Source organism: Carcharhinus amblyrhynchos, unplaced genomic scaffold, assembly GCF_965287045.1.
Source record: "Carcharhinus amblyrhynchos unplaced genomic scaffold, sCarAmb.v2.hapA scaffold_54, whole genome shotgun sequence".
NCBI classification, from domain to species: domain Eukaryota; kingdom Metazoa; phylum Chordata; class Chondrichthyes; order Carcharhiniformes; family Carcharhinidae; genus Carcharhinus; species Carcharhinus amblyrhynchos.
Window position 1 is genome coordinate 1749347 of NW_027649795.1, and position 15826 is coordinate 1765172.

Genomic DNA, 15826 nt, shown 5'->3' on the forward strand with positions numbered 1-15826 from the left:
GCTTTGCCGAGGCCTAGATGGAGTCAGTGGATGGGAGGCTGGTCACGTGGAATCTTACGATGTTACAAGTTATTTCAAGTTTTTTACTTGTATTGCATTGTGGTGGGCTTAGGGATGAGGGTAGTGGGGACAGGTTTTACGATGTTGCTGACCTGTGACACTTGTGCTGTTAATGCTCGCTCTTCTTCCCCTTTTTACTCTCCCTCTCTCTCTCTCTTTTTCCCCCCCTCCACCGCTCCCTCTCCAGCCACTTGAAGAATCCCGTCATAGCCCAGAAGATCCAAAAGCTTATCGACGTCGGCCTCATTGCGATCCGGTGATGACCCACCATGAGACTTCCAGCAGAGATGGAACAAGGACAGTCCTACAGGAACCTGCCCTCTTTAGAAATTTGGGAAAGGGGAGGGGAGGGAGCGAAACAGGAGAAAGAAATAATAAATTTAAGAGCAGCCAAAATAAAAAAAAGTGTACAGCATCTCATCATAGTTTTTATTTGTAACATCTGATTATTTTCTGATCTAATGATATATAGCGCAAACCTATATTAGCCTGTGCACTTTCTGTAATTTTAATTATTTTCATTTATAAGGTGATAAATAAGGAATGTACATCTCTGCTGCTGTACTCACCTTACCAGGATTGTAGAGATGTTGGGGTTTTCAGATATTTTGCAGTTTATCGCATGCAAAAGAGTTACATTAAAATGTTGTATCGAACCATCTGTACATTTATTTATTAGTGTTGTGCGTAGGCTTGCATTAACATTGCAATGAAGTTATTGTGAAAATACTCTAGTCGCCACACTCCTGTTCGGGTACACTGAGGGAGAATTTAGCACCCAACCAGCACGTCTTTCAGACTGTGGGAGGAATCCGAGGGCACCCAGAAGAAACCCACGCAGGTATGGGGAGACCATGCAGTCTCCACACACTGACCCAAGCTGGCTCCCTAGTGCTGAGAGGCAGCAGTGCTAACCCATTGTGCCACCTTGCTGCTCCTAAGTAGGCTTCTGTTAACACTGCACTGAAGTTACTGTGAAAATCCCCCTTGCCGCCATACGCTGGCACCTGTTCTGGTACGCTGAGGGAGAATTTAGCACAGCCCAATGCACTTTAACCAGCATGTCTATCGGGACTGTGGGAGAAAACCCAAGCAGAAACGGGGGGGGAAGAACGTACAGACTGTGACCCAAGCTGGGAATTGAACCTGGGTCCCTGGTGCTGTGAGGCAGCAGTGCTGCTCCAGCCCAGTTCTGCTTTGCTGTTGCTTAAAGGTTACAATATGATGTGTGCATGTGTTGTGCAAATTTCCCTTCAAGTTGTCTCTTTGCCCTTCTCTTGTCGACATTGGGGATTTTTGTAATATAACCAAACTTCTCATGAACAGCTGCCCTGTAAAAGCGCTGTTCGCTTGTTCTAGATGCAGCTGCCTTTTTTTTCCATTTTGTTGTCATGTCTCGCCTCCGTCTACCTAAAATGGGAGCTCTGCACTCATGGACTGTCAAGCATTCATTCCTCTGTCCCTCCCTATCAAAAGATGGCACGGTGGGTTAGCACTGCTGCCTCACAGAGCCACGGACCCCGATTTCAATTCCCGGCTTGGCTCACCGTCTGACTGGAGTCTGCACATTCTACCCGTGTCTGCATGGGTTTCCTCCGGGTGCTCCGGTTTCCTCCCACAGTCTGGAAGATGAGAGTTCGGTGGATTGGCTGTGCTAAATTGCCCCTTAGTTCAGCGATATTAGTAAACGCAGGGAAGTTACAGGGATAGGACCTAAAAGTAAAGTTCATTTATTAGTCTCAAGGAAGGCTTATATTAACACTGCAATGAAGTTACTGTGAAGTCCCTGGGTGGGACTCTGTACAGTGCAGGTTTGATAGCCTCTTTAAGGTAGAACTGTGGCAATGCAGTGACTGTGCTAATCTTTCTTGGGCTGTATTTTTCACAGGTGCCCTGGAATAAATACCCTTTCCCAGTGCACACTGAGAGCTTTGAAGCACATATCATCCGCGTATGGAACGTGACTGGACACGTGCATCCTCCCCCTACCCTGTCAAGTGTGGGGAAGTGAATTTGACTTGATTAAACCCATGTTCAGCATTACATTCATACTTCCTGTACCCTAAGTATAATTTGAGTGTGCGCTATGTGGAAGTTGGCTTCTTGCTTTCTCTTCCTTGTTCCTGTTTTTCGATTAAAGCTCTCGAGTGGAAGCTGAATCCACGGGAGGTACCGAGGTCTTGAAGACTCTGCACCAGTCAGTGGCATAAATGCAACTGCTGACTGTTTACAAGGCGGCAGGTGCCCTGTTTGAGTAGTGGCACAGTGGGTTAGCACTGCTGCCTCTCAGTGCCAGGGATCTGGGTTCAGTTCCCAGCTTGGGTCACTGTCTGCTGAGTCTGCACGCCCCCCCCCCCCGTGTCTGCATGGGCCTGAAAGATGTGCGGGTTAGGTGGATTGGCCATGCTAAATTGTCCTCGGTGTCGGTGGGGGGGATTAGCTAGGATTAATGTGTGGGGTTACAGGGACAGGGCTTAGGTGGGATCGTGGTCAGTGCAGACTCGATGAGCCAAATGGCCGCCTCCTGCACTGTAGGGATTCTATGATTGAAACAGATTCTGAATTATATTTTCAATAGACTGATACCCCTCCCAGCAGGAGCAATGAAACCACAGTTAAATGTGTTCTGTCAAAGAATTTGAGGCTTTTGAAATAAATACCAACATCCATGAGGGGTCACCATTGAGCAGAAATTTAACTGAAGCAGCTCTGTTGACATGGGCAGGTGTAGGGCTGGCTACCTGAGGTAGACAACTCACTTGAACCTCTTCTTCACGTCCCCAGCACCAACCAACAAAGCACAAGTCACGAGTATGCTCCAATCTCCACTGGCCGGAATAGATCCGGCTCCAATGCTACTAGTAGACAGTTCAATCGACACACTGTCCACCACCTGAAGTACCCATTTTTGCCCCTGGCCTACCATGGCTCAACTATCTACAACAGTGATGTGGCATAGCTTCCCGGTGGTGCTGAAACCTACAAGGGCAACAGCAACCAGCGTATACCTTCCGTTCACCAGCAACGCGGTCTGATGCCACTAGATAACCTGTTTTGGTGGCCTTCATTGAGAGATTTCAATTGGCTGGAACACTACGGAGAGCGTTGCTTCTTTCAAATTGTGGGATCTTTCGGTGCCTCAGCACTTCCAGCAGTCGCAGTGTCGGCCAGGGTCTCGCTGAAATTCCCAACAGTGGGAGCGTTGGCCGGGATTATGTAGGAACTCCAGACAGTGGGAGCGTCGCCCGGGATTATGTAGGAACTCCCGACAGTGGGAGCGTCAGCCGGGATTATGTAGGAATTCCGGACAGTGGAAGCGTTGCCCGGGATTATGTAGGAATTCCCGACAGTGGGAGCGTCGCCCGGGATTATGTAGGAACTCCCGACAGTGGGAGCGTCAGCCGGGATTATGTAGGGATTCCCGAAAGTGGGAGCGTCGCCCGGGACTATGTAGCAATTCCCGACAGTGGGAGCGTTGGCCGGGACTATGTAGGAACTCCAGACAGTGTGAGTGTTGGCCGGGATTCCCGACGGTGGGAGCGTTGCCCGGGATTATGTAGGGATTCCCCACAGTGTGAGCATTGCCCGGGATTATGTAGGAATTCCCGACAGTGGGAGCGTCGCCCGGGATTATGGAGGAACTCCCGACAGTGGGAGCGTCAGCCGGGATTATGTAGGAATTCCGGACAGTGGAAGCGTTGCCCGGGATTATGTAGGAACTCCTGACGGTGTGAGCGTTGGCCGGGATTATGTAGGAATTCCCGACGGTGTGAGCGTTGGCCAGGATTATGTAGGAACTCCCGACAGCGGGAGCGTCGCCCGGGATTATGTAGGAATTCCAGACAGTGGGAGCGTCGGCCAGGATTATGTAGGAATTCCGGACAGTGGGAGCGTCGGCCGGGATTATGTAGGAACTCCCGACAGTGGGAGCGTTGCCCGGGATTATGTAGGAATTCCGGACAGTGGGAGCGTTGGCCGGGATTATGTAGGAATTCCGGACAGTGGGAGCGTCGCCCGGGATTATGTAGGAACTCCCGACAGCGGGAGCGTCGCCCGGGATTATGTAGGAATTCCGGACAGTGGGAGCATCGGCCGGGATTATGTAGGAACTCCCGACGGTGTGAGCGTTGTCCGGGATTATGTAGGAATTCCGGACAGTGGGAGCGTCGGCCGGGATTATGTAGGAACTCCCGACGGTGGGAGCGTTGCCCGGGATTATGTAGGAACTCCCAACGGTGTGAGCGTTGCCCGGGATTATGTAGGAACTCCCGACGGTGTGAGCGTTGGCCAGGATTATGTAGGAACTCCCGACAGCGGGAGCGTCGCCCGGGATTATGTAGGAATTCTGGACAGTATGAATATTGACCACACAGGTGACAGGTATTGAGGTTCATAGCCAAAACATATTACTCACATATGAGTAAGTAAGAGTTTGCTGTGTGAGGCGTTTCCGGGAAATAGGCCTGTGTCGCAATGTGAGGGCTTGTCTGTTCTCTGACTAACCGGGAGGGAAGGGTCTGGGAAACTGCTGGGTGAGTGAAATGTTTGCCATTGATATTTTTGGGAGCGATACTGGGAATCGTGGTAGATGGGAGAAAGGGGATTTTTGCTTGGACACTAAACTCAGCCAGCAGAAACTAACTCTTGATTGTTAAGTTAACCACTGGCTTAATTTTTTTTAAAAAAAATGGTTCCTGATAAGTAGGTTTACCAATACAATGGTTTTCCGTCTTGTAAGGTTGTCTCTGCGTGGAAAGTAAGTCTGCCCCGTACAAAGTGAAGCAGTCTCTGTACAAGTCTGACTCTTTCTGGGGAGATAAAATTTTCCCTTAAGAAATTAAATAGCTACTGGAATTCATACGGCACCATCGAAGGAAAACTGACACAGCCTCACGACAAGACGTGAGGACAGGTGATTAAAAGAAGTTTAAAGTTTATTTATTAGTGTCAGGAGTTTGGGGTGGCACGGTGGCCCAGTGGTCAGCGCTGCTGCCTCATAGCACCAGGGACATGGGTTCAATTCTGGCCTCCAGTCATCGTCTGTGTGGAGTTTGCACATTCCCCTCGTGTCTGCGTCTGTTTAAAGTTTATTTATTAGTCACAAGTAAAGTTTACATTAACATTGCAATGAAGTTACTGTGAAATTCCCTGAGTCACCACACTCCGGCACCTGTTTGGGTCAATGCACCCTAACCAGCACGTCTTTCAGACTGTGGGAGGAAACTAGAGCACCCAGAGGAAACCCACACAGATACAGGGAGAACATTGCAGACTCCACACAAATAGTGACCCAAGCTGGGAATCGAACCCAGGTCCTGGTGCTGTGAGGAAGCAGTGTTAACCTACCATGCCACCCTAAGTCTCCTTTGATGTACCATAGAAAGCATCCTTTCTGGTTGTATCACAGCTTGGTATGGGCTCCTGCTCTGCCCAAGACCACAAGAAGCTACATAAGGTCGTGAATGTAGCCCAATCCATCACACAAACCAGCCTCCCATCCACTGACTCTGTCTACACTTCCCACTGCCTCGGGGAAAAGCAGCCGGCATAATTAAGGACCCCATGCACCCCGAACATTCTCTCTTCCACCTTCTTCTGTTGGGAAAAAGATGCAAAAGTCTGAGGTCCCGTACCGACCGACTCAAGAACAGCTTCTTCCTTGCTGCTGTCAGACTTTTGAATGGACCCACCTTGCATGAAGTTGATCTTTCTCTACACCCTAGCTATGACCTGATAGAAGTCTACAAGATTATGAGGATCATGGACAGAGTGGATAGTCAGAAGCTTTATCCCAGGGTGGAAGAGTCAATTACTTGGGGGGGGGGCACAGGTTTAAGGTGCGAGGGGCGAGGTTTTAAGGAGATGTACGAGGCAGGTTTTTTACACAGAGGGTGGTGGGTGCCTGGAACTCGCTGCCTGGGGAGGGAGTGGGAGCAGATACAATACTGAGTTTTAAGGGGTGTCTGGACAAATCCATGAATAGGATGGGAATAGAGGGATACGGTCCCCGGAAGGGTAGGGGGTTTTAGTTCAGTCGGGGCAGCATGGTCGGTGCAGGAGGGGCCGAAGGGCCTGTTCCTGTGCTGGAATTTTCTTTGTTCTTTGATGTTCTGCACCTTTCTTTCTCCGTGAATGATATGTTTTGTCTGCACAGCACGCAAGACACAATACTTTTCACTGTATCCCAATACGGTGGTTAGCACTGCTTCCTCACAGCACCAGGGACCTGGATTCAATTCCAGCCTTGGGTCACTGTCTGTGCAAAGTCTGCATGTTCTCCCCATGTCTGCGTGGGTTTCCTCCGGGTGCTCCAATTTCCTCACACAGTCCAAAAGATGTGTGGGTTAGGTGGATTGGCCATGCTAAACTGCCCCTTAGTGTCAGGGGGATTAGCAGAGTAAATATGAGGGGTTATGGGGATTGGGCCTGGGCGGGCGGTGGTGGGTGCAGACTCGATGGGCCAAATGGCCTCCTTTGCACTGTAGGGATTCTATCTGACAATGATAAGTCAAATCAAATCTAATCAAAACCTACCTCGCAAAAAGTCAATCTTTCTCTACACCCTAGCTATGACTGTAACACTACATTCTGCACTCTCTCCTTTCCTTCTCTATGAATGGCATGCTTTGTAAAGCGCACAGGAAACAATACTTTTCACTGTATATCAATACATGTGACAATAATAAATCAAGTGAAATATTGAGTTGATCTTTCTCTACACCCTAGCTGTGACTGTAACACTACATTCTGCACTCTTTTCCTTCTCTATGAGTGGCATGCTTTGTCCGTACAGCGTGCAAGAAATAATACTTTTCACTGTGTACCAATACACTTGACAATATGTTTGGAGGCTGCGTAATCAGTTATGCTGGAAATGCCACAAATATGGTTAGCTGGCAGGTAATTAACAATCCGATCGATGATGTGATCTTTGTGTGCTGTGTCATTGTCTGGTGTGTAGAAATGACTTCATCTGAAACTCACCCTGACTCCTGAGTCTGGTGGGACAGCAGCCTGTCATGGGAAAGCACCCCCACCCCCACCCCCCGGTGAATGATTATATTTGGTAAACAAGTTGGAGGTAGGAGTGACTCAGTAACTCCGTCCACTGCAAGCGTTTTCAGAGCACCAAAGGCCAGTCAGCACCCGTCTGCAGGCAGGCTGTCGGAGGTTGGGAGTTAATTCTAGCGGAGCGTGGCACCGTCTCCACAGCGGGGCAAATAACAAGGGTTAGAGAATTGTTAATTACCCTGGCGTGTTCAGGCAGGGCGACCTTGTTATTGACAAAGTTAATCCCAACCCTTCAACCAAAACACAAAAACTCAAACACGAAAGCAACTGCTGCTCAAACACAACCAGATGGTACAGGGCAACACAACCGCTTCCTTCTGCACTGGAGGGATTCTGTGAAATAGGAGCTATTTTATACAGGAAAAACACACCTGTATAGAAAGGTAACGCATTGTCTCTCACACACACACCTGTACAGAAAGGTAACGCATTGTCTCTCACACACACACGTACAGAAAGGTAACGCATTGTCTCACACACACACACACCTGTACAGAAAGGTAACGCATTGTCTCACACACACACACACCTGTACAGAAAGGTAACGCATTGTCTCACACACACACACACCTGTACAGAAATGTAACGCATTGTCTCACACACACACACACCTGTACAGAAAGGTAACGCATTGTCTCTCACACACACACCTGTACAGAAAGGTAACGCATTGTCTCTCACACACACACACACCTGTACAGAAATGTAATGCATTGTCTCTCACACACACACACCTGTACAGAAAGGTAACGCATTGTCTCTCACACACACACACACACACACACCTGTATAGAAAGGTAATGCATTGTCTCTCTCACACACACACACACACACACACACACACACCTGTATAGAAAGGTAATGCATTGCCCCCCCACACACACACCTGTATAGAAAGGTAATGCATTGCCACACACACACACACACCTGTATAGAAAGGTAATGCATTGCCACAATACACACACACCTGTATAGAAAGGTAATGCATTGCCCCCCCACACACACACCTGTATAGAAAGGTAATGCATTGCCACACACACACACACACCTGCATAGAAAGGTAATGCATTGCCACAATACACACACACCTGTATAGAAAGGTAATGCATTGCCACACACACACACACACCTGTATAGAAAGGTAATGCATTGCCCCATACACACACACACACCTGTATAGAAAGGCAATGCATTGCCCCATACACACACACACACCTGTATAGAAAGGCAATGCATTGCCACACACACACACACACCTGTATAGAAAGGCAATGCATTGCCCCATACACACACACACACCTGTATAGAAAGGTAATGCATTGTCTCTCACACACACACACACACACACACACACACCTGTATAGAAAGGTAATGCATTGCCCCCCCACACACACACCTGTATAGAAAGGTAATGCATTGCCACACACACACACACACCTGCATAGAAAGGTAATGCATTGCCACAATACACACACACCTGTATAGAAAGGTAATGCATTGCCCCCCCACACACACACCTGTATAGAAAGGTAATGCATTGCCACACACACACACACCTGCATAGAAAGGTAATGCATTGCCACAATACACACACACCTGTATAGAAAGGTAATGCATTGCCACACACACACACACACCTGTATAGAAAGGTAATGCATTGCCCCATACACACACACACACCTGTATAGAAAGGTAATGCATTGCCCCATACACACACACACACCTGTATAGAAAGGTAATGCATTGCCCCATACACACACACACACCTGTATAGAAAGGCAATGCATTGCCCCATACACACACACACACACACACACACACCTGTATAGAAAGGCAATGCATTGCCACACACACACACACACCTGTATAGAAAGGCAATGCATTGCCCCATACACACACACACACCTGTATAGAAAGGCAATGCATTGCCCCATACACACACACACACCTGTATAGAAAGGTAATGCATTGCCCCATACACACACACACACACCTGTATAGAAAGGCAATGCATTGCCCCATACACACACACCTGTATAGAAAGATAATGCATTACTACACACACACATACACACCTGTATAGAAAGGCAATGCATTGCCCCCCCTCCCCCCACATACACACACACATCTGTACGGAAAGGTAATGCATTGCTACACACACATTTCTCTAGAAAGGTAATGCATTGCCACAGCATGCCTTCTGCATAGTTGTGACTCAATGAGTTAAGGTTGCATGCGCTATGAGGCAGTGCTGACACACAGGAGAGGCTGTGGGTTCAGTGTGGTGCAAGAAGGGGTACACGGGGAGGTGTACAATTTACACTGGCAGCCTGCAGTGTGTGTGAGTGAGTTGAAATTCGCAGACAGCGGAAACTGCTTGCAACTTTTGAAAGTTCCTCGGTGACGCCCTGCTCGCACTCAACAGGCAAAGCGAGGACAGAGACAGAGAGATCCGAGTCTTCTTACCCGGCTCCTGCTGCCAAGGAAAGGGACGCTTACTACCTGGAATCCTACCAGTCTGGGATCAGGAATCACAGGAAAACTGGTGAGGAAATTTACAGGAGTGTGTGAGGGAGGGGATTGGGGATTTGTTATTTGTAGGAAAGCTCTCTGTTCATTTCCTGCACATGAAACGCGTGGGTCAGATCATAGCCTTACAGCGCTTAGCAAGGCCACTCGGCCCATCCTTTCTGTACTAGCTCTTTGCCAGATCTATCCAATTAGTCCCCCTCTTCCCCCCACAGCCCTGTAAATCTCTCCTTTTCCAGTATCTCCCCACCCCCCCCTCTTTTGACAGTTCCTATTGAATCTGCTCCCACCGCCCTTCCAGATCACAGCAACTCACAAAAAAAACATTCTCCTCATCTCCCCCTCCGGTTCTTCCCCGATTCTCTTCAATCTGTGTCCCCCCTCCCTCTGATTCCCCATCCTCCTGTCACTGGGAAACACTTTCTCCTTATTCACTCTCTCCAAACCCTTCTGAACCCCTCGATTCAATCTCCCCCCGAACCTTCTCCGCTCCGAGGGGAACCATCCCAGCTTCTCCCAGTCTCTCCGCGTAATCCCTAACTTTCATTGAGGGATACGAAGGGAAGCTCCCTTATCCACTCTTTTGAGTAGAGACATAGAGTCATAGAGGTTTACAGCATGGAAACAGGCCCTTCGGCCCAACTTGTCCATGCTGCCCTTTCTTTTTAAACCTCTAGGCTAATCCCAATTGCCCACATTTGGCCCATATCCCTCTACACCCATCGTACCCATGTAACTGTCTAAATCCTTTTTTAAAAGACAAAATTGTACCCACCTCTACTACTACCTCTGGCAGCTCGTTCCAGACACTTTAGCTTTGAATTGAGGGATGATAAATACAGGATGGATGTCAGAGGTAGGTTCTTTACTCAGAGGGTAGTAAGGGCATGGAATGCCCTGCCTGCAGCAGTTGTGGACTCGCCAACTTTAAGGGCGTTCAGATGGTCAGTGGATAGGCATATGGATAACATTGGAATGGTTTAGGTTAGAGGGTCTTTAGATTGGTTCCACTGGTTGGCGCAACATCGAGGGCTGAAGGGCCTGTACTGCGCTGGAATGTTCTATGTTCTACTCACCATCCTCTGTGTGAAAAAATTGCCCCTCTGGACCCTTCTGTATCTCTCCCCTCTCACCTTAAACTTATACCCTCTAGTTTTAGACTCCCCTACCTTTGGGAAAAGATATTGACTATCTAGCTGATCTGTGTCCCTCATTATTTTATATACCTCTATAAGATCACCCCTCAGCCTCCTACACTCCAGAGGAAAAAGTCCCAGTCTATCCAGCCTCTCCTTATAACTCAATCCATCAAGTCCCCGTAGCATCCTAGTAAATCCTTTCTGCGCTCTTTCTAGTTTAATAATATCCTTTCTATAATAGGGTGACCAGAACTGTATACAGAATAACAGTTTGTTTTGTTTTAAAGGGCGTGTGTGAATGTTTGGGTTTTGTAGAGCTAGGGTTAAGTGCATCCATGTTGACCTGTTCAATTCCTCTTCATGGTGTCATGTTTTGTTGACTGCATCAGCTTTGGAAATCTAACAACCAAGACCAAAACTGAGACATTTCCCCACAGAACCCCTAAAGAGGCCATTCAGCCCTGTCGAGTCTGCACAAACTCTCCGACAGAGCATCTTACACAGGGCCCACACCCCACCCCACCCTACCCCCCACCCCACACCCCGCCCCACACCCCACCCTACACCCCACACCCCCCCCACACCCCACACCCCACCCCACACCCCACCCCCCCACACCCCACCCCACACACTCCACCCCACACACTCCACCCCACCCCCTACCCCATCCCACCCCATTCCTTTAACCCCACAAATTTATCTGGCCAATCCACCTAACCTGCACATCTTTCGAGTGTCTTGCTCTGGTGTGGAATCAGAGGTTTTGCTCCCACTGGACCATCATTTCCACTGCTTTGTCCACACAAAAGATGTGCGGGTTAGGTGTAGCCTTCTCCAGCCCCTACAGCCTCTCCCTATCTCTGTAACCTCCTCCAGCCCCTACAACCCTCCGAGATCTCTGCGTTCCTTCAATTCCGGTCTCTCTCGCATCCCCCGATTCCCATCGCTCCGCCGTTGGCGGCTGTGCCTTCAGCTGCCTGGGGGGCCCTAAACTGTGGAATTCCCTCCCTGAACCTCTCCACTGTTCCTTGTCTGTCTGGTTGTTTCTCTGTCTGGCTGTCTGTCTCCCCTGTCTGGCTGTCTCTCTCCCTGTCTGGCTGTCTCCCTCCTTGTCTCTGACCTTCTTTAAGACATTCCGTAAAACCAAACTCTTTGACCGAAAGAGTTTGGAGAATTGTTCTATCTCTCTTGCGTGTCAATGTTTCTGCTCTTGTGGGGGGGCAGTGGGGGCCTTTCGCTGCCATATTACTGAGGGGTGTTGGATGAGGGTAACCTCTGTGAGTGAGTGTGTGAGTGAGTGAGTGTGTGTGTGTGAGTGAGTGTGAGTGAGTGTGTATGTGTGTGTGTGAGTGAGTGTGAATGAGTGTGTGTCTGTGTGTGTGTGAGTGAGTGTGTGTGAGTGTGTGTGTGTGAGTGAGTGTGTGTGAGTGTGAATGAGTGTGTGTCTGTGTGTGTGTGAGTGAGTGTGTGTGAGTGAGTGTGTGTGAGTGTGTGTGTGTGAGTGAGTGTGAGTGAGTGTGTGTGAGTGAGTGTGTGTGAGTGTGTGTGAGTGTGAATGAGTGTGTGTCTGTGTGTGTGTGAGTGAGTGTGTGTGAGTGTGTGTGTGTGAGTGAGTGTGAGTGAGTGAGTGTGTGTGTGTGAGTGTGAATGAGTGTGTGTCTGTGTGTGTGTGAGTGAGTGTGTGTGAGTGTGTGTGTGTGAATGAGTGAGTGAGTGTGTGTGAGTGTGTGTGTGTGAATGAGTGTGTGTCTGTGTGTGTGTGAGTGAGTGTGTGTGAGTGTGTGTGTGTGAGTGAGTGTGAATGAGTGTGTGTCTGTGTGTGTGTGAGTGAGTGTGTGTGAGTGTGTGTGTGTGAGTGAGTGTGAATGAGTGTGTGTGTGTGTGTGTGTGAGTGAGTGTGTGTGTGTGAGTGAGTGTGTGTGTGTGTGAATGAGTGAGTGTGAATGAGTGCGTCTGTGTGTGTGTATGTGTGTGTGTGTGTGTGTGTGTGTGTGTGTGTGCGCACTGCGAGAGTAAGGTTCAGAGGCTGGGTTGTAACTCTGGGGCACCGGGACTCCTGGTCCCCAGGCAGACGGCACCGATCCCAGGGCGGGTGGGGGGTGTGGGTAATAGCACGCCGATGGGATTTCCCGATCCCAGCTGAGAACTATGGAGCCTTTGCCGTGTTCTGCGGAGCCCTCCCCCACCCACGATGGATGTGAAAATCTCCCTCCAATGATCTGTGTGCAAACTGTAAAACCGTTAGCGAGCAGTGAGGCTGCAGTTTCAGCGAGAACTGTTTAGAACCACTGTGCCCATCTAAGATGGGAGTGATTATTTTGATTGAGATATTGAACTGGATGGTGCCAGACCCCTGCAGCAGAAAGGGCGAAAGATAGAATCAGCGATATTGTGTGACCCTTGTGGTTTCCAGCGCAATGAGAAAAAACAGAAGTTAGAAGCTTGAAACTGCTCACACAATCCATACGCAGCATTGGAGGAGGAGGAGGCCATTCCATCCACCCCTTCTGAACTCTTTGAAAGGTCTATCCAATGGGGGTGGCACGGTGGGTTAGCACTGCGGTCTCGCAGTGCCAGGGACCCGGGTTCGATTCCCGGCTTGGGTCACTGTCTGTGTGGAGTCTGAACGTTCTCCCCGTGTCTGCGTGGGTTTCCTCCGGGTGCTCCACTTTCCCTCCCCAAATCCAAAGATGTGCAGGTTAGGTGGATTCTCCATGCTAAATTGCCCCTTAGTGTCTAAAGATGTGCAGGTTAGGTGGATTCTCCATGCTAAATTGCCCCTTAGTGTCTAAAGATGTGCAGGTTAGGTGGATTCTCCATGCTAAATTGTCCCTTAGTGTCTAAAGATGTGCAGGTTAGGTGGATTCTCCATGCTAAATTGCCCCTTAGTGTCTAAAGATGTGCAGGTTAGGTGGATTCTCCATGCTAAATTGCCCCTTAGTGTCCAAAGATGTGCAGGTTAGGGGGATTGGCCATGCTAAATTGTCCCTTAGTGTCTAAAGATGTGCGGGTTAGGTGGATTCTCCATGCTAAATTGTCCCTTAGTGTCTAAAGATGTGCAGGTTAGGTGGATTGGCCATGCTAAATTGCCCCTTACTGTCCAAAGATGTGCAGGTTAGGGTGGATTGGCCATGCTAAATTGCCCCTTAGTGTCCAAAGATGTGCAGGTTGGGTGGATTGGCCATGCTAAATTGTCCCTTAGTGTCCAAAGATGTGTAGGTTAGGTGGATTGGCCATGCTAAATTGCCCCTTAGTGTCCAAAGATGTGCGGGTTAGGTGGATTGTCCATGCTAAATTGCCCCTTAGTGTCCAAAGATGTGCAGGTTGGGTGGATTGGTGATGTAAATGTGTGGGGATACGGGGATAGGGCAGGGTGATGGGCCTGGGTGAGATACTATTTTGAAGAGCAGACTCAATGGGCTGAATGGCCGTTCCTGTACTGTCGGCATTCGGAGGTCATGAGTCACTGGAACCCTGTCCCGATTGGGTGGGAGCAGAGTCTTTGAGTATTTTTAAGGTGGAGGTGAAAGGTCATTGGAGGAATGGGAGGGGGGGGGGACACGATGTAGATTTGTGGTTATGATGAGAACAGCCATGGTCTTATGGAATGGCGGAGCGGGCTCGAGGGGCTGAATGGCCACCCCTGCTCCTCGTTCGTATCTCCCACAATGCGACAATGACCCAGATTATCTGTTTTTAGTGATGTGGGTTGGTAGTGACTCCCAGGACAGTTCCCCCACCCCCATCCCCTTCCCATCCCCTCCCCACCCCCTCCCCCACCCCCTCCCCACCCCCACCCCACCCCACCCCCACCCCACCTCTCTGCCTCCAAACAGTGTCCAGCTGGAAAGGTGACCAGGGCCCTCAGTTGAACATCTGGATTGAAGGGTCAGCAGGGAGTGGGCGACAGGAGGAGGTGCCAGACTTAGCGAGGACCTGGTTAGATGTTCCAAAGGCACAACTCCGTTAAATTCAGCGGAGAAAGGGCGGGACAGCGGGTCAGCACCTGCTGCCTTGACAGCGCCAGGGACCCGGGTTCGATTCCCGGGGCCTCGGGTCACTGTCTGCCTGTGCGGAGTCTGCGCGTTCTCCCCGTGTCTGCACGGGTTTCCTCCGGGTGCTCCGGTTTCCTCCCGCAGCCCGAAAGAGTTGCGGGTTAGAGGGGGGGATTGGCCGTGCTAAATTGCCCCTGAGTGTCAGGGGGATAGGACCAGGGTGGGATTGTGGTTGGGGCAGCCCTGATGGGCCGAGTGGCCTCCTTCTGCACTGCAGGGATTCGATGAAATGGGTAGAGACACATCCAACTGGGTGGAAGGACCTGCTCCAGACAGGAACAAGAGGAGGCCATTCAGCCCTCTGAGCCTGCGCCGCCATTCATTGTGATCACGGCTGATCGTCCAATTCAATATTCTGATTTCTCCCCCCCTTCCCCCACCGACCCATATCCCTCGATCCCTTTAGCCCCAAGACCGATATCTAATTTCTTCCTGAAATCACACAATGCTAATCCTATTCCTTCACCCCGAGCCGTGTACCCGAGGTTACAGATCCCCCGAGCCGTGTACTCGAGGTTACGGATCCCCCGAGCCGCGTACTCGAGGTTACGGATTCCCCGAGCCGCGTACTCGAGGTTACGGATCCCCCGAGCCGCGTACTCGAGGTTACGGATCCCCCGAGCCGCGTACTCGAGGTTACGAATCCCCCGAGCCGCGTACTCGAGGTTACGGATCCCCCGAGCCGCGTACTCGAGGTTACGGATCCCCCGAGCCGCGTACTCGAGGTTACGGATCCCCCGAGCCGCGTACTCGAGGTTACGGATCCCCCGAGCCGCGTACTCGAGGTTACGGATCCCCCGAGCCGCGTACTCGAGGTTACGGATCCCCCGAGCCGCGTACTCGAGGTTACGGATCCCCCGAGCCGCGTACTCGAGGTTACGGATCCCCCGAGCCGCGTACTCGAGGTTACGGATCCCCGAGCCGCGTACTCGAGGTTACGGATCCCCCGAGCCCGCGTACTCGAGGTTACGG

General features: G+C 50.2%; 1 protein-coding gene across 1 annotated transcript in view; it reads left to right on the forward strand.

Annotated features, from left to right (window-relative positions):
* Positions 1 to 716, forward strand: part of stip1 (stress-induced phosphoprotein 1) — a 38652-nt gene extending 37936 nt beyond the window's left edge. The window contains exon 14 of the mRNA XM_080182433.1: positions 248 to 716. Coding sequence (XP_080038559.1) covers positions 248 to 320 — 73 coding nt within the window. The 3' untranslated portion in view covers positions 321 to 716. The remainder of the gene's footprint in view (positions 1 to 247) is intronic.
* Positions 717 to 15826: the final 15110 nt, after the last annotated feature.